Source organism: Saccoglossus kowalevskii, chromosome 7 (assembly GCF_978046115.1).
Source record: "Saccoglossus kowalevskii chromosome 7, keSacKowa6.1, whole genome shotgun sequence".
Lineage (NCBI taxonomy): Eukaryota > Metazoa > Hemichordata > Enteropneusta > Harrimaniidae > Saccoglossus > Saccoglossus kowalevskii.
In genome coordinates, this window is record NC_140647.1 from 17412830 (window position 1) to 17431985 (window position 19156).

Genomic DNA, 19156 nt, shown 5'->3' on the forward strand with positions numbered 1-19156 from the left:
TCTCTGTGTGCAGTTTGCCTGCAATGGAATATGCCACCAGAGATGGTGCTTTTCCCATTATACCTTGCATCTTCTCTCACCAGATAGATCACTTGATTTATTATTTGTTATCTGTAAGAGGTATTATTACCCATTTGTTGGTTTTCGCTTCTTTACTCTGATTTTTTTTTTTATATCCTCGGGGGTGGACATCCGGGCAATTTCTACCGCCTGGCAACCCTCTCGGTGAAAACAAAGACCAAAAACTCGCAGAAAACGGTACTTTGGGATGTTTGTTGAGACTCCCCTGAACAGTGTAACAAGATTAGTCCTACGTGTGTAACATATATAAATTTGGTTGTTCAGGATTACTTCAAAGTTGAGTTTGTGTTGTTTTCTCGAGTTTTCACCGGCTCCACCGGCGTTCCACAGCAGCGCGCACAAAGCCCATAGAAATACGTGGTACAGTGGCGCGCGTCTTAGCAACGTAGAACGTCTGTGACGTAGCTCCGCCCCCGAGGATAAGAGAATGAGCAAGTAGGATACTATAACACTTCATATTGTAGAGGGCGGCAGCACTTCCTGTTTGGCTCGTTAAAATATTAAGCCTTAATTTGGGAATTAGATCAATTGATGGTCATGTAACTAAGTAGATAGTTGGTAACTTAACACCAGAAACAAAAGTTAAATTTTTCAACTAAAAATCCACACAAAATAGGAAACTAGGAATATTGACACGAAATTTTATTGAGAACAGTTCTTGCTACTTTGATTTTCATGAAGTTGCAAAATTGAATTCTGCTAAACTGTGAACATCCTGCCTAGCAGTTTGCAGATGTGTGCCACTGACATACAAAGATTTGATGTGATGTAATTAGCTGTACTAATTCCCTGTCGTGTCATCTTGAAAAAGACATTTTAGTATAGTTATCTACCAATGTTGGTTTTGGCTTTAATTTTTTATGTATGTACTGGTATAGGAAATCAGAGGACACATGATTTTTTGTGGGGCCTCAAGTCCCTGATACACTTGCATGCAGTTTTATTATTTTGTCCGTAATGATAATGAAGTGAGGTATAATGGGTTGGTGAGCAGATCTCACCCCACCCACCCATGCAAAATTTTGTGCCGCCTTCTGTACTAAGAATATTTTTACCTTTCCTGTATCATTAGATAAAGGTTTATGAAGGAGAAATGTTTTTCTCCTCATTGTTCTTTTTTTGTTTTAAACCTTTGTCTCTGTGGTGGTTGCGATAAATTTTAGTGTATGTGAAAATTTGCTACAATAAAAAAAAATAAATAGACTAAGGACAAGAAGTTTGAACTGCTAATTATGAAAAAAGATGTAAGTTCTATACAAGATATGTTACTTAGATAGCATAGTAACCATAGTAACCAGATCTGTTGTTGTATATATTGGTATGTTCTATGTAGACTATTAAATTTGTTCTGCAAAATAATAGCTTATATATTTTTGTTGCCAAAATTTTGCCTTCATTTAATGCTATACTATTTGGAAACTTTTATGCAGACCATATCCTTCACATCAAAAGTAGGAGTAAAACAAGGTTGTAATCTGAGTCCTACACTATTCAACCTGTTTATTAACGACATTCCAAGAATCTTCGACTCACCGACATGTTACCCTCCCACTTTAAAAGATAGTAAAATTAGCAGTCTTCTATTTGCCGATGATATAGTGATTTTATCAGAAAATAAGACCGGCTTACAAAATTGTTGAGATAACTTATCCACCTACACAAAACAATGGAGACTATCAGTCAGCACAGAAAAAACTAAAATTATGGTTTTCAACAAATCGAATAGACTATTAGAAGATAACATATTTTTCTATGAAAGCAAAGAAATTGATATTGTTAAAAAAATCAATTATCTTGGTATCACTTTAAGCCCAAATGGGAAATTCAAAGAAGCCATAAAAAACTTAAAACGTAAAGGTCAAAGGGCCATGTTCTCTTTAATAGGGAAACTAGGACAACATCCTAATATAAATATAAAAACATTGATGTCCCTATTCCATAGGCTCGTAAGACCTATTCTGACATATGGCAGTGATATATGGGGCCATGAGAGTTCTTATAAATCGGAAGTTGAAGATATCCATTTACATTTCTGCAGATTTATTCTCGGTATCAAGAGAAACACTCCCATAATGGCAATATACGGAGAATTGGGTGAATATCCGCTACATTTATTTATACAAAAACAAATGATCAAATACTACAACCGCGCAATAAACTCGCCTAACGTAGTAATTAAAGAAGCAGCAATACTAAACAAGCAAATGAACAGTAAATGGTATATCGCAATAACGACACAATTAAACAACATCAATGAAAGTGACAAAATTAATTTGGACAGAACAACAACTGCTGCTGAAAACAAAAATTTACAAATACAGTTGGAAAAACAATTTAAACAGTACTGGAAAGAAGAATTGAATAATGATGATAAATTTGAATTAGAAAACTATTTGATATCACTGAAAAATGTTGAACTAAGACAAGCATTATATAAATTTCGACTAAGCAACCACAATTTAAAAATAGAAACAGGACGACATTCCAAACCAAAAACACCTGTAAAAGAAAGAGTATGTGAACTTTGCACAAAAAACCAAATTAAAGACGAACAACATTTCATCATGACTTGTCCATTTTACAATGACCAAAGAAAATTAATATTTGAGAAATGTAAGAAACAAATTAATAATTTTGATAATTTTACAATTAATGAACAATTTGCACTGACAATGAGTTATAATTTTACCTCATTTCATATCAAACTCGGACAATTCATTAAAACTGCCCTCGACTTAAGACAGCAACACCTCCAAAATTTTTAACCCTTAATGCATTAACGCATCATTATTGTTATTACTTTTTTAACAATGGTTTCTTCTACCTTTATTATTTTTTTTATTTTATTTCGATTATTATTATTATTATTATTATTTTTTAATCATTATTTTAGTCTTAATGTTTTGTATTATTAGTCTAGTTTTGTTTAGTGTAAATGTAACCATTTTAATTCCTCCTGGGGAATTTTACGTGTTTAATAAAGTATAAAGTATAAAAGTGTGGAAGACCGGCCAAACAACATAATTATTCCAGATGAAAGAGTTCCACAAATGTCGGAAAATGCAATTTACAGTTATTTTATATCACTAGTCATTCTCTAGATATTCAAATTTTCATCAGTATTGTGTAGTCCACCATCTTGATTCTCCGGCAAAGGATTGTGGGTAAAGTATGACATCATTGCCACGGTTGTGAAATGCATGTATTTAGAAAATATTCATTTCTGTCAGGAACCGTGAATCAACACAGGCGAAACTAGATTACTATTTTACCAGGTTCGTTACTTTGTAAAAAGAAAAACAAAGCAGAAATAGGGACACCAATCTCAGTTTATGCAATTTTTCATGATTTAGCGATTCCTATCGCCACAAACTTAGGCTGTGGTAAGTAACGCTACAGACCCAATGCCCTCATCTCATGAACCAGTTACTAGTAGTGCTTGCAGCCGACACAAGAGGGCGTAGTAAATGACGATGCTAACCATTTGCCCATGCTGTCACGCCGATGGACGTGCTTAGTAGTTTCATTGTATGAACCGTATTGTGTTAAAATTGTCTAAGAATATTTCAGAAAAGAGAAAGACGTCAAGAAAACAGACTTGCAAAACAAGGTTTAATTTGTTGACAATTGCAGCCATGATTCAATAAACACTTACGCGGTTGCGAAATGCGGAAATATAGTGGGTTTATCTCAGACCAATAAAAAAGACGTCTGAGGTTTAATTCCATATATTCGGAGAGGCATCCGTAAAAGCTCCACATTTTCTTCAATCTCCAGTGATAAAAAAATGGCCCCAAGCTGAATCTGAAGAAGTATTGGGCTGTTGGTTTACAATGTACTACAAGCATGTTTACCATAGTCCGGCGATGAGCGGAAAAGTCCTCAAAGCTACTATATATTCCTACCATATATTTGGTGCTTATGTGCCCAATTGCATCATTTAAATACAGAAGAAATAAATTGGACATTGGCTAACAGCATACCATACGATTTCTGAGTAATTTAATATCCTCTAGAATCCAACAATTTAGTCATTCTTTGTAATAATCTCTTAAAGATGCAGTAGACTTTCATTGGGAAAAAAAACAAAAAAAAAAACTAAAAAAAATCTTGTTAGAAAGTAGTGCTGATTAAAGAATAACAATATATACCGGTACATGTTTCTGTAGCCCTTGTAACATTCTATCTATTCTGTCACGTGACTGTTAAATAAACGAAGTCCATTGACATACTTGTAGTTTAGCTCTATTAGAAAATAAAAACAGTTACAAGGACAAAATACTGTAATGTACGTAAAATATCTTTTCGCTGAAGTGTTCAGTTGTTTCACGAAGTAGTGTAGAATAATTCTATATCTTCGTAAATTTCGAGTTATAATTTGTTTAGCCCCCCAAAAAATTAATGGGCGTGTGGGCGTGGTTGGGTCAAAAGTGGGTGTGATCGGACCAAAAAAGTATAACTTGTAAATGGGCGTGAACCTATAACTAAGCAGTGAAGCCCCCCGCCCTCGATTAGATACTACAAAACTATGTTATGGTGTTGTTAGCCAATGGGCTTTTTTCAACGCCTTTGAGCTGAAACGCAATGCGTGAGGGCGTACTTACATTACGTCAGCTGTTAGTCCCATGTGTGAAGTTTTGTTTATTTACATCCATTTCGTAGCAGTTTTTTCTGCCCAGAATTCTATTACACACATGTGGTTTCAGCAAATTAAAACAATATTTTGATCTGCTTTAATTGTCGTCTATATAAATCTAATTTAATAGTGGTTTGAGTTCCATAGGGTCTCTGGGCAAAAGGTAAGTGTACAATGTACTCGGATCGTCATTCGGATCAGACGAGTCAAATAGCGCCATCCCACGGTTGTTTTGAACCATCGACCTTTTCCGCCATCTTTATTTCTGAGTTGGTACGTGGGTATGTTGCTTGTCTCGTTTAATCGTCTTACATCTTTGTGATCCAGCTTCTTCTGTTTTATTTTCCAATATTTGCGATAACAAGGAATCATTATACTCGTTGTCGAGTGAGAATTTTTGAAAAACATAGTATTCATAAGTGTTAAAATGAACTTCTAATTACTGTGCTATATATTGTTTTCATGTTCATGAATACACATGTATGTACCACAGTCGAGAGGGACTGTGGAGGTTTCTAAACTTTAAAGTTGTCGTTCACGTTCACTGACGAACACTCTTAAAGCTCTTCGTTAAAGGTAGTCGTGCCTCTTTTGCTGGTTGAACTTCTTATCGCAAAACGCTAGCGATCGAGAAAATGAAAGATCTATCATTATAAAGCAAATATTAAACATGCACATTTAAGTTTCGTCGTTACAACAGTAATTCGTTTAGGGCGAATAAATTGCTACATGAATTCATAAACCAACTTATGAGGGTGGGCGAGTTTTGATATAGAAACTTGGTAATTGGTTTTTAATTGGGTGGTTTGCAGCTTTTTAAAGTAGTCTTGTTGGCAAAATTTGGTTTGAAGCCTTTGACATGTATACTGTAGTGAATGAAACAACTACAGTATTTACAAGATATTCGTCTTGCTAATAGCTGAACGTCATAGGAAAGTTCTTTAGTGTGGTTATGTTGAGTATTTAGCTTCGTATGGTGTCATGAAGTCACCATATCAGGTGCAGGATTCTGTGTTCAGTGATTGAAGATATATTCAATATTCGATGTGAAGCATTTTCATTAATATTAGTCTGAGACGCACACACCAGACTGTTGAGACGTTTCGTGTATTACCATTAGGGCCCTCCTTTTTGAATATATAGGATGATTATTTAACTTGTGTCTTGCCACCATGTCTGTGCTTACTTGAAATATATTGTAAATTGTGTACTGTCCAGGTTGGTTGTGCTAGTACGTTCCTGAAGCAGAATTAGAAGAACAATGCGTAACTGGATTTAATGTCAATCAGTATAACTGGCAAATGTTGTTACTCCTAGATTTGTAGTTTTCTCATCTAATAAGTTTACATAAAATAATGAAATTGGCAACTCTAGGTTGTGGAGGTAATTGTTTTTTTGTTTTTTTTTATATTTTATGAACCAAATGTCTTTCTTTCTTCAGGTTTTTCAGAAAAGGGAGGCACGATGGCACCCGCAGTAAGACCGTTGATCAAATATAAAAATGTCAAGAAGCGAACAAAAAAGTTTATACGGCATCAGTCAGATCGTTATCATAAAATCAAGGTAATAATTACTTGCACACTAATGTGTTAATTAAAGAATTTCGTAAAATATCTATCATGGTTTGACATTTGAATTGCCCAGATATTGAGCGTAATATTTATTAAATTATTTTTTGCTAGACGAGCTGGAGAAAACCAAAGGGTATTGATAACCGTGTGAGGAGACGATTCAAGGGACAGTATAAAATGCCTAATGTCGGTTATGGTACTAACAAAAAAACAAAACATCTGATGCCCGATGGCTTTCATAAGTTTCTTGTTCACAACGTCAGAGTAAGTTGAATTGAATTAATTTCTCACTATCTTGAATAGGTTGTCTTTGATCACATAACTTTGAACTTCCAGGGACATGTATGGTTTCTCAGATTAAAAAAAAACACCTAGTTGTGACAATACATGTGTAGCTGTGTTTGTCATTCGTTTGTATTATATTTAAGCATAGACCTTAGTCTAAGGTCTATGATTTATGATGAAATATGGCATGGATTACATTCTCAGTTTGTGGTTTCTTGCTTTCAGACAATGCAAATGTTGACTCTTCTTTGATGCAATGCACAAAACAGTTTGAATCTTTCAAAGTCTTACATATTTGTATTTGAGATACTGACAATTGAATTTTGTTTGACTTGAAAAAAAAAAAATTCATCTTGACCTAACTTTTAAACTGCGGCACTGGGTGTATAAATAAAAAGATGGTCGCCAGATTTCAGTATGCAAATGATTCTCAAGTGTGGTACATTGATTCGTGGTTTTCCACTTTTTAGACAATAATTTTAGCGTAATTTTGCCGTAAAAATGACAACAAAGCATGTTTCAAACAGTCATTATGGGTGTCCAAAATGGTCATCAGTCATGGGTTTATGCAAAATCAAAGTATTAATCCAGAGCAGTTTATTTAATCTCTAGGTTTCGTCATGTACATAAGCATGGTGCTAATGATGTACTGCGGAATACTTTATTTTCGCTGGAATTAATTTTCACTGAAAGGGCTTTTTGGGCGTTTCGTATGGAATATATTTTCACTGATTTTTGATGAGTTTAATGTGAAATATAGGAAAAAAAGTATATTCGCTGGATTTTATTTTCACGGAATCATCCCCTCAGCGAAAATAGTGAAAATTAATTCCAAGCGAAAATAAAGTACATTACAGTAAATGATATATGGTTATAAACTGCATGTCTGACCACTCAGTGGAGACAAATAAGGAGGATTTAGCCACAATGCAAAATACACACATGCACAAATAAATCGTTGATGTTGTATGGAACGCGCACCTTTGTTAGCTTTCATAGTTATGTAAACATTCGGACAACACACAATTCCTTGGACAGCTTTTGATAAAGGCACATTCATATAAGCTATCTTGACATAATTTCTCAGACTTGCTTTACTGAATTTGTTTAATTTTTGATAGATACACAAGGTAATATTTATGTAACAAGGGTCTTGTCGAACACCAGGTAAAAATATAATTTTGTTTCTCTGTAGGAGCTGGAAGTGTTGATGATGTCAAACAGGAAGTACGCTGCCGAGATCGCTCATAATGTGTCCAGCAGGAAAAGGAAAACGATCGTGGAACGTGCACAGCAATTAGCCATCAAAGTTACAAACGCTAATGCCAGACTTCGTAGTGAAGAAAATGAGTAAATTTGTTCCATGTATTGCTGTGTTTGTTGACTGTATTAAAATCTAGCAATTACACCGGCATTTATTGTGTTGTAATTTATTTTCTCCTCTCAGTTAAAGACAACATGATACAGATTACAGCAGTTCTGAGAATTATTCAGACAATCAGTTGCAACTTTGATTTTTGTCCAATCTAGATTTGACAATGCCGTTCCATTGACATGCACACAGGTTACTTTGGTTTGTTTTAACATTCTTGAATTGCGTACAATGTCGATACTCAAGAAATAAAGGTTAGTTATTTAAAGGCCCAAATCACTTACCTTGAGCAGTTCAATACTTAAATATGTGAAATTTACTATGTGAAATGTACTGTGGGAGAGTGGTTTGTCATTTTATAATTTAGAAAGTCTAAAATGCTGTGCTAAATGCAGATCACCTTGTCAGACTATGGTTATTCTAAGTTGTAGGATTAAGCAAGGCTACAAGGACTCTTCTGTGATATAAAGTCCAACCAAAGATAACATTTTGAGATGCTGCCAGTCGTCCATTTTGAACCCAATTTACAAATTATTAAATAACGTGCGTCAAGGTCACATTGTACCAAGTTTAAGCAAAATTTGTTCACATGAATGAGATCCAGGTCCTGAACAGTGAATTTGTGTGATTTTCATGCATGGCCATAGACCCAACTAAATTCCTAAAGCGTCTTTGAATTTGTTTTAAAGAATGTTTTGCAATATGTGATCTGAATGTCAAATTTAGCTCAGTCCAGTGAAGTGCTAAAAATTCTGTAAATTTTTGCAAAATGCAAATGAGCAAGACTATTCAGCTATTTAAAAAAAAAATGTATTCTCAGAATGCCTGAAGCATATCCACAGATGTATATAGTTGTAGTGTTATTTGAATATTGGCAGCCTTTGTAAAAGTTCCCTAGAACCTTGTCTTTATTTGAATTATAGATGCCCCTGAATGCTTATCTGTAGGGGCATATACAATTACTTTTGGGGGTTAGGATTCAGGTTAAGGTTGGGTATAAGAGTAGGTAGTCCTTAAAAACTCTTTGCGACCTCAATCAGCGATTGATTATCAACCTTGAGCTCCACAGTGGTCGGGATTGTGACATAGCCTTCAATTCCAGCGACCAGAAAACAGACAAATGCAAAAAAAAAAAAGATTTTAAATGAGACAAAGCATCCATAGTTTTGCTATGTTTATTTCTCTGTACTCCATAATAAATGCGTCAATCTGTACTTTTGCTTCTTAAGAGTAGTCTGTGCATGCATTAACAGTCACACTCTCATGGAATAAAGTATTGAAAAAAATAAAAACATTAGTATTTGATCTATTAGAAGTGCACCTACAAAAGCACATTGAAAACCAAAAATTGCATCGTTTGTATGCTAGATCATCAAAATATGACTAATTTTCTCTACAGTAGAAATCAAAGAAAGCTTAGAAAGAACTCCCATGTGCTGAGAGTATTGGAGACACATTAAATATAATTTGAAATTACTTAGCTGAAAACTAATTATGCAAATCAGAAAATTAATATGACCAGATTTGAGTGTAAAACTAATGAGGTCTGCGCAATGTAACAGAAAATCTATGTCTCCAAGTTTAATTGAAATGTGATTAGAACCAAAAAAACAAAAAATTATGAATTATTATGCTTATTAGGGAATTAATATGAACAGATTTTTACCCCAAACTAATTAGGTTTGTACATTGTCCTAGAGCATCTTTGTACTAAGTTTCATTGAAATGGAATAATTATTACCGTGAAAACTCCAAAATTTCGACCCCTCTAAAAATTCGGCCGCCTATTTATTTGCCGGGTTTCGGTGTTTTATTTACCTCCAAATTTTCGACTCCACTAAAAATTGCCGACTCATTCTTATTCGAAAATTGCGACCAGTTTTAGTTTTCCCCCAAACGAAAAAACAACGATGTGAGCGTTCAAACGGGACCTTCCTCGAAGGCATGAATTCGGGTTTCTGATTGACTGAGATATTTTTATTTTATTGGTAACGAAAATATATTCTAAATAAACGAAGTTTCAAATAAAAACGAACACACAAATCTCGGCATGCTGCGTTTCTGAATTGTTGATTATTACTGTACTCAGTAGTGATTATAATAATGTACACAAAATAAATTTGTTGAATGGTTATGAAATACAAATAAAAGTCAACTTAGTTTCATCGTAAGCGAATGATTCCGGTCTCGTATAAACGTTTGATGCTGTAGGATATCCGCCATGTTCTCTTAGGTCAAATAGATCAAATCGCTAATTAACCAATCAAAAAGCTGGATGATGCCAACGTGTTCAAATTACCATAGCTTATTTAAATAGATTGATGTTGTAGTACGATATTTTGGCTTGGATTTTGATGCGAAAACGGCATGATTTTTTTTAAATAAAAAAATTAGTTGTTTTTAAAAAATAAACTGGTCATCTGAAGAATAATTTAACATTGTTCACAGTGATAACAGCTCATTCTCGAAAGGAAGCTTACCCGCTCACGCTAGTCACGATAAAAATCATACACGTGTACTCTTGAATAGACAAACGTCAATGACTACGGTAAAACTTAGACTCTATTTTAGCCGGCAGGATTGATTGAAATGTCCGAAAAATGACGCCAAAATACACCTTAAAAGTCCCATTTTATTTTCTTAAATCCCATTTTATTTTTTAATCCAAGGGCGAATTTACGGCAGAATTTGGTCCCTCAAATAACGGACACGTGAGCTTTGATTCTAACCGGATACATTGCACTGGGTCGGGGAGATAGTTTGCTAAACTTCCATGCATCTTTTGTCCAATGGGTACCTGTACTTCGAACATTCGCAAGTTTTTCTAGGTAGTTTTGTGCTGACCTCTTCTCCGCGTCTTGATGTTTTGTTTTGCTTGTCATAATACTCACTGATTGATGACTTTGTTTAGATTTTGAGTTACAACTCGGCCACGACCTTTGCTTTTACCGTGAAACATGAGGAAGTTTACGTCAATTGACGGACATTGCATTTTTTAAAAACTAATGAAGCACACTGTCTATCATCCCCATTTTTTCATTTGCTTATTTCTATTCTGAAAAATTCGACCGTCCGAAAATGCACCTTAATTTTGACTCTAAAAACACGTCACATATCTAACACCAATTATTTAAAACCGGTCGAAATTTTGGAGTTTTTACGGTACTTTAGATATCAGTGTGAAAGCTTAAAATTGGTTAATTATGCAAATTAGGTAATTAATATGTACAGATTTTAACCCACAATTATTCAGGTCTGTCTATTGTCCTACAGCATCCATGTACATTCATTGATATGTGATGTATAGTACCGGAGATATCAGTGTGAAAGTTGGTTAATTATGCAAATTAGGTGATTAATATGCACAAATATTTACCGGAAACTAATTGGGTCTGCATAATTCTAGATTCATTGAAATGTGATGATTAGTACTTTAGATATCAGTAGAAAAGCTGAAAATTAATTATGCAAATTAGGTAATTAATATGCACAATTATTTACCCTAAAACTAATCAGGTCTCTGCATAGTCCTAAAGGATCTATGTACCAAGTTTCATTGAAATGCGATGATTAGTACTTGAGATACCCGTGGAAAAGCTGAAAATTAACTAATTATGCAAATTAGGTGATTAATATGCACAAATATTTATCGAAAACAATCAATCTCTGCATAGTCCTTGAGTATGTAAGTACCAAGTTTCATTGAAATGTAATGCTAACTACTTATATCAAATGCTGAAAATTAATTAATTATGCAAATTAGGTAATTAATATGTACTGATATTACCATAAAAACTATCAGGTCTGTGCAGTGTCGTATGACATCTATGTACCAAGTTTCATTGAAATGTGATGATTAGTACTTGAGATATCAGTGGAAAAACCGAAAATTGACAAATCATTATGCAAATTAGGTAATTAGTATCCACGGATTATTACCAAAAACTAATCAAAACCTAGCATGAGTTCAGAGCATCTATGTACCAAGTTTCATCAAAATCCAATGAGTGGTTGTTTAGATATCAGTGGAACAGTCATGGAACCACTAAAAAATAGCTAATTATCATGCAAATTAGGTAATTAATATGCACGGATTTTTACCAAAACCTAATCAAATCTGCGCATTGGCCCAGAGCATCTATGCACCAAGTTTCATCAAAAACCGATGTATGGTTCTTGAGATAGCAGTGGAACAGTCGGACACACATACACACACACACACATACACACATACACACATACACACATACACACATACACACACACATACAGACACACTAACTGCAAAGACTCCCATTTTGTGCTTCGCACATGGGAGTCAAAAACTAATGTACATAAGCCATGTGCTACAATTTTACAGCAAAAATGTATTTTTCTAGTATTTCTTTGTTAATATTGGATCAAATGGACCTAATTTCTTATAGGCTACAATTATAAATCAATTTTGTTGTTAATATATGGCAACAATTATGCAACTACTCAAGTAGAGTATAAGAAAGTATTTTTAAATCTTTGTTGTAAGGTTTAGGGTCTCTTCTTCTTCCGATGGATGATGTATGTGTGGATCTGTTAGTACGTGCCCTTCTTCTAGTCTTTTCTCCACTACATCTATTACTTCACTCATTTTTGTCCATACAGACTCCACATTTGGGTTATTTATCTCAGCAAAGTCTATGTAACCATCGCCGTCCAAATCATGCTTAAACAATAACTCGTCTACCAATGTCACTACTTCGGATATTGATAACTCGCTAACTAGTTTTCCAGATGATTTAGAATCCTTTGGATCGTAGAAATCAGTGAGTAACGCCAAACACTCCAAACCGTCTAATTTGTTATTTCTGTCAAAATCATGACTAATAAAGAAGAAGAAGCGACCTGGAAAGAAGAACATAAATTCCAATGAACTTCGCAACTACCCATACATGTATTAATAGTTTTTAAATACAGCCAAGTAAGTATTGAGAAGTGGAGGTTAAAAAATCTGACCGACTTACCCAATTTTTAAATTTTTCGGTCACACATCCTGGTACTTATGCATGACCCATAAAGGTCACACATCCTGGTACTTATGCATGAGCTCTAAAGGTCACATATCCTGGTACTTATGCATGACCCTAAAGGTCACACATCCTGGTACATGTACTTATGCATGACCCCTAAAGGTCACACATCCTGGTACTTATGCATGACCTATAAAGGTCACATATCCTGGTACTTATGCATGACCCCTAAAGGTCACATATCCTGGTACTAATGCATGACCTCTAAAGGTCACATCTCCTGGTACTTATGCATGACCCCTAAAGGTCACATATCCTGGTACTTTTTAGGAGTATAGTTTTATCACAGAAGTATCTCAATATTATACCTCAATTTTTTTAGGAAAAAAAATAAGGTATTTTTATCAGTAGTTATTTTTTACTAGCCTAGGATATGTGACCTTCTGGGGGTCATGCAAAATGACTACTGCACTAACCTTGTTCATTAGAAAACTTTCCATATTGGAAGTCATCAGGTAAGTCGATGATTTCGCTGAGATGTTCATACAGATGTCTAGCGCCCTCTTCATCAAAGTCTAATTTATCACCAAGATGAAGACCTAGATGTCTGTAAAATAGGTATTAAATAATTCATAAATGGTGGGGTGAGGGTGGATTTAAAACATATCTGCACAGATAAAATAATCTTCACCAGCCAAGGACCATTTATTCAACCGAAGCCTCAACATTATCCCTTGGCAGATTTCACCACGATTTACTGTATGTCGCACGCTCTCAAATGATTAGAAGATTTACTGTAGCTCATTTGCATCATCCAATCAGAAATCGCGAAAGAAACTACACATTACTTCGTAAAATCAAAGACTATAGGTAAAACTAAAATGGCGGAATCAATAAATGTGTTGTTTGCTTTTTCTCTGAACGAGCTTACTGATCATCAAAAGAAAACACTTAGTGTTGTATTTTAGGAAAATGACGTGTTTGTTGTAAACACAGTATCTCGACTTTATTGCAGCGAAGACCGAATCGGGCAAGTCGATATGTTATCAGTTTCGACAGTTTTGTCAGTTTACTAAAACAAATTGACATTCCATCGTCCTCATTCACTTGCCCACAAACAATTTTCAACGCTGGAATATTAAATTTTGGAAATGAATAAATATAGACCTTCTGTTCTTGACTCCCGATGAATCAGAGCAAAGCCTACATGGCACCATTGTTTTAATCTGTGATGAGCTACCGACCTTCACATTTATGACACAGCAACCCTGATTGGTGGCGCCAGCTCCTTGGCGCGTCCAATCAGATGACTCAATTTAAATAAAGCTTTTCCTAACACGATCACGCACGAGTTCTGGGCCAGTTATGAATGACTGGCTTCAGCGAAACCTTGCGATTTGGACAATGAGATAAAATTTGAAATAAAAATTTTACCCACATCCAGATGCTACTTTAACTCTGATTAGACGCATGAGAGATATGACAAAACAAATCTATGTACTCTTGAATTACCCACAGGTTTATGTGCTTTGATGTGCGTGATCTGATCTGGATCTGCATTTGCAAAAACAAAATGGCCACCAGTTGGCCATTTACAATCGGATCTAAAAAAAATTATGTGTATCAAAGACTCGTGTTCAATTGACATAAGTTTGAATAAAATATGTCCATGCATGACTGAGATCTAGTTCCAGAATGGCAGAAATGCTTGATTTTGATGAATTTTTAGCACTAAAATGGCCACCATTCTGCTATCTTGGATTGTGAAACAAATGCATCACACAAGATAATAACAACTTACTCTGTTTCTTCATTTATCGTGCTACTGACACTGTGTAATAGAAAGATCAGACAGCAAATACATTTGTCCATTTTACATAAATTCAGTAAATCTGTAATAAAAATATTTTTTTTTTATAAATGAACTATAAATAAATAAACAAGTTTAAAACATTAATGTAAATCACTTTAATTTTGTAAGAGACTCAAGTATGTATGGTATTTATTCATTTATTTTGCATTTGGTAATCTTCAAGGAATTCGTACAATGAAAGAATAAACTCAGAATTAAGAATAAAAAGAAAAGTTACATGTTAAAATACAACAAGTCATTGAAAATGACACAGTCAGCATTAAATTTTTGAAAGTTTTCTTTGTGCTCGTCATATTGAAGTGAAGGGGTTGTTACGAGCATGTCCTTGAAACTTGAGTCCCAAATGGCGTATACAACATATTGTTTATTTACAAGTTATCACATTTTAAACAAACAAGATGGCTGCCAGTCGACCAAATTTGATCAAATTGCAAATTGAATTGACATGTACATGTATCCATTTATGACATGCTAAATATCAATGAAAATGATACATGGGTGACAGAGATATAGTAATATGGCCACAAATAAAAACAGCCGTTATTCGGCCATCGTTGATCTGATTATGAAAGTGACATGTATGATGTATGTGCCAAATACGAATAAAAATGGTACATAAATTTTAGAAATATAGTAGTAAGGCCAAAAAGTCAGATGGCTGTCAATCCGCCATCCTTGATCGGATTTTGAAACAAATTGTCATAGACATGTATCCTAACATGCATAAAGTATGTGCCAAATTTGAATGAAAACTGAAAAAAAAGAAGAAAAGATGCCTGCCAGTTGGCCATCTTTGATCCAATTGCGAAAGAAATTGTCATGGACATGTATCCTAACATGTATAATCTATGTACCAAATTTGAATGAAAACTGACAAAGCATGTCCAAAATACAACATTTTCAAAAAACAAGATGGCTGCCAGTCGGCCATTTTGAATCGAATCACTAAACCACTGCATGTGCATATGTCCCACATAAATTACTAGGAACATGCAAAGAATGAACGGAATGGGTCCAAAGGATTCTGAAATACAACTCCGGACAAACGAACGCACAGACGGAAACTGAATTATAAGTCCCCGTTTTCAGAATTCGTCCAAACGGGGACTAAAGACTATGGTAAATTAAATGACCACCAGTCAACAGCAATGTTGACTGGAACATAAAACAAATGCATATGTAATAATGATTTTCTATATTTGAATCAAATCGATGAGTACCGTACATAGTTAGCACTAAGATACACACAAATGCAATTCAATGCAAAATACAATTTTGACTGAACTTCATTGCACTAAAAATTTAAGTCAAATACAGTAAGGTCATGCGATTTTATAATGTAACTCTGGTTACTATATGTTTATAATGTTAATTCGTAAATATATTACACCCAGGTACTTTTGGTTTCCAACCATGAAAAATGTTATGTGCGAGTATTCAATCTACCAGTAATACATATTATTATACATGACAGTAACGCCATACGTTACAGAGTGCCGATATTTTATGGGGTACTTTCATCCTGCCATATAAGGAAATGATTACGTGCGTAAGCGACCTCTAATAATATAAAACAAACATGGCTGCCACCAGGGTTTTGAACGGACTCCACACAAAGAAGTTAGTGGATTGCAGTCTGAGTGGTTCTTTAATGTTATATATTTGAACGCATCAATTTTCCCAATCAGGGAAATACTACTTTAATTTAAAATCAATATTTTATTCCAGGTACCAAAAACAATAACACCAATTAAAATATTCCCCATATGTTACAATATCAATTGTTGTAGTGCTGACTTTTATCATAATATATCTACTGGGATACTGTAAACTGTTTTTGAAAATTGTGAAATTTTATAGATTTCTTTGAGGTCATACAATACGGAAAATTCCTAGGAACAAAATTAAGCAGTCTACAGAATGTATCAGCATAGAGCTTAGCAATTTTTTTTTCTACGTTCTATGGTACCAGTCAAGATATGTTTGAAATAAATTTAAAGCGGGGGAGTCGTCACCTGTGCATGCATCAGATGGCCATAGTGTCTACCCATGAGCTTTGCATTTTTAGCGTGTGTTGTTATCGTCGCTTAGGACACAATTCCCGCGCATGCAGGTGTCGACACTCTCGCTTTAACTACTCTAGCTTAAGCCAGACTTTTATTATCCCTTGTTTTGCGAACCCGCCGAATGAACAGGAGCCGAAAATGAAATAAAAATAAAATTTTATTTCAGCGTAATTTCTCGCGCCCGCTGACTTGTAAGTGCAAACAATTGCTAAAAAAAACTTATTTTTATCTTTATTTTTTTCCGCCTGCCGCATAACAAATCCAAGTTGCATTTTCGTGGGAGTATCATGATCAACGTACCAAAGTCTCGCGCAGATGAGAAACAAGGTTATACATGGAATAACATTTTATTTCATTTCTTTTCTCCGATCAATGATCTCACTTACAATTCATTGAGAATCACACAAATCTAATGGAAAAAAGAATTAATTTTATTTTTTTTCTGCCCTCCTTAAAAAAATTGCCTTATAAAAACTTGAGAAACAAGGAATAAAAAAGGTCTGGCCTTAGACAAATTAATTATTTATTGACTGTTGTCACGTTGGTTTATGATCAGTTATATCAAATAAAATATTTATTTATTTATATTTATTTATTTATTAACACACAACTCACTCCCTGGAGAGAATGGCAATGGTTACAGATAATAGTAAAAGTATACAGTATTAAAAAGTAAGGAATAAAAAAAAAAACTACATTGTAATCTACAGAAACAGAATATTAATAGAAAAAACATTCAAACATCTTTTTCTAAAAGAAAGATGCATATTAATGCCAATATAACATCCTATGGATTTGATTGCTGTTAGGGCATTCTTTTTAGTTCCACAAACCTAATATTGTTTCGAAAATAGTGATTGTTGTACCAGTACTGTTTTTATGCTGAAACAGAAAATGAGTTGAGTAACCATGTCCCAATTTACATCTGCTATGCTGATCAAAATATTATAAAATAAATATTTTAAATTATATTATCATGGAGTTCAAAGCGTGTCATTTCATGCATGTTGAGATGAAAAAATGTCGGAAAAAATGCAGTTATAAAAAGTTCGATTTTACTACGTTATTATGTATATTTTTACTTTTATCTGCAACAAGTTGCTGGTAGGCATACCTCCATGCTGTAGGGAATGTATCGACGATTTCGTTTGGGTCCAGTTAAACCACGGTCACTCAACAGGGATGAACTTAGCCGTGGTTTCGCGGCGTTTTGGGTCCGGGAAGGTATTTTGCTTCGTTAGCCGGACGTATACAGACGATGTGTATATAAATACATTCCCGGACCCAAAACGCCGCGAAACCACGGCTAGGATGGACTGTGGTTGAACTAGTCACTAGAACCATGAACGCTTGAAATTTCTTTTCATGAAGATGTTTAGTGCCATATTGCAGTGTATTCGACGTCAATGACACAGTGAACGACGACAGCCATGGTCAACATTTACAACAACAAACAAACATCAACCGACGAAACCAAGGAGCGAAAAAAGAACCGTGGGATGTTTAGTCAGGAGGACCCTAAATAGGTCTCAAACAGATGACACAGGGAAGAAGAATGAATGAATGAATGAATGAATGTACATACCCACAATTCGAGGATATTTAACCATTCCCGGCTACCAGTGAGTTACACAGCAAGCAGAGAACTCGCTATGGTCCGTGAATGCAGAGGTATTTCCGGGTTTAGTACATCCGGGTATTCTACTAGAAAGTTTTTCTCGCGGATTGGTCGTATCTTAGTTGTTGTCAATGTCAGTCACGCATGATCAGTATTACCACACTGTGGTAATACATTTGTAAACGTCACGTGGGATCAATTAGCTAGTAATGTTTGTCAGAGGATTATCCCTCGTTGTTCGTTTGCATAACAATGGAAAACCCGAACGTTCCTGGAGTACGGACTCAAATGCCAGCAGTTTTCTTCATTTTTCACGCTCGAGCTTGAAATTATTCATTATCTGACACTCTTTATGAGTTTTATGATATCAGTGGTTAATATGTTTGGCCATTTTTAGTGTATATTTATAATAATGCAGCAAATCTACAGTGTTTTATTAACCAAAACTGTTTTTCGCGTTTTTCTCGAGTTGAAGTTTTGATCGAGAACGACTCATTGGGACCGCCGCCAAATCAAGTGCGTTCGAACTAGGACATTCAAACTCGCAGTTATCGTTCAAAAGATAATGATGGTGCGAAATATGTCTGGGTTTTTAAAGAAAATGCTTTGTCACAGAATAATAGTCTGTTAAAGGTGCCAAGTATGAAATAA

General features: G+C 34.7%; 2 protein-coding genes across 3 annotated transcripts; one reads left to right on the plus strand and one right to left on the minus strand.

The window, feature by feature from the left end:
- Window positions 1–4902: 4902 nt before the first annotated feature.
- On the plus strand, window positions 4903–7987 carry LOC100377084 (large ribosomal subunit protein eL32-like). 2 transcript variants are annotated; one of them, XM_006819532.3, is made up of 4 exons: window positions 4903–4990; window positions 6159–6280; window positions 6400–6552; window positions 7769–7987. In XM_006819532.3, the coding sequence occupies exons 2-4, from the start codon at window positions 6182–6184 to the stop codon at window positions 7925–7927; spliced, it is 411 nt and encodes a 136-aa protein (XP_006819595.1). In that variant the 5' UTR covers window positions 4903–4990; window positions 6159–6181; the 3' UTR covers window positions 7928–7987. The 2 variants fall into 2 exon arrangements, with proteins under 2 accessions (XP_006819595.1, XP_077867466.1); XM_078011340.2 differs by having other exon boundaries at window positions 4933–4998.
- A 4305-nt stretch (window positions 7988–12292) lies between these two features.
- On the minus strand, window positions 12293–18612 carry LOC100377831 (uncharacterized). Its single transcript, XM_002737195.4, has 4 exons — window positions 18473–18612; window positions 14750–14840; window positions 13425–13555; window positions 12293–12823 (listed from the first exon to the last, which is right to left on the minus strand). Exons 1-4 carry the CDS (start codon window positions 18495–18497, stop codon window positions 12450–12452), a joined length of 621 nt encoding a protein of 206 aa, XP_002737241.2. The 5' UTR covers window positions 18498–18612; the 3' UTR covers window positions 12293–12449.
- Window positions 18613–19156: the final 544 nt, after the last annotated feature.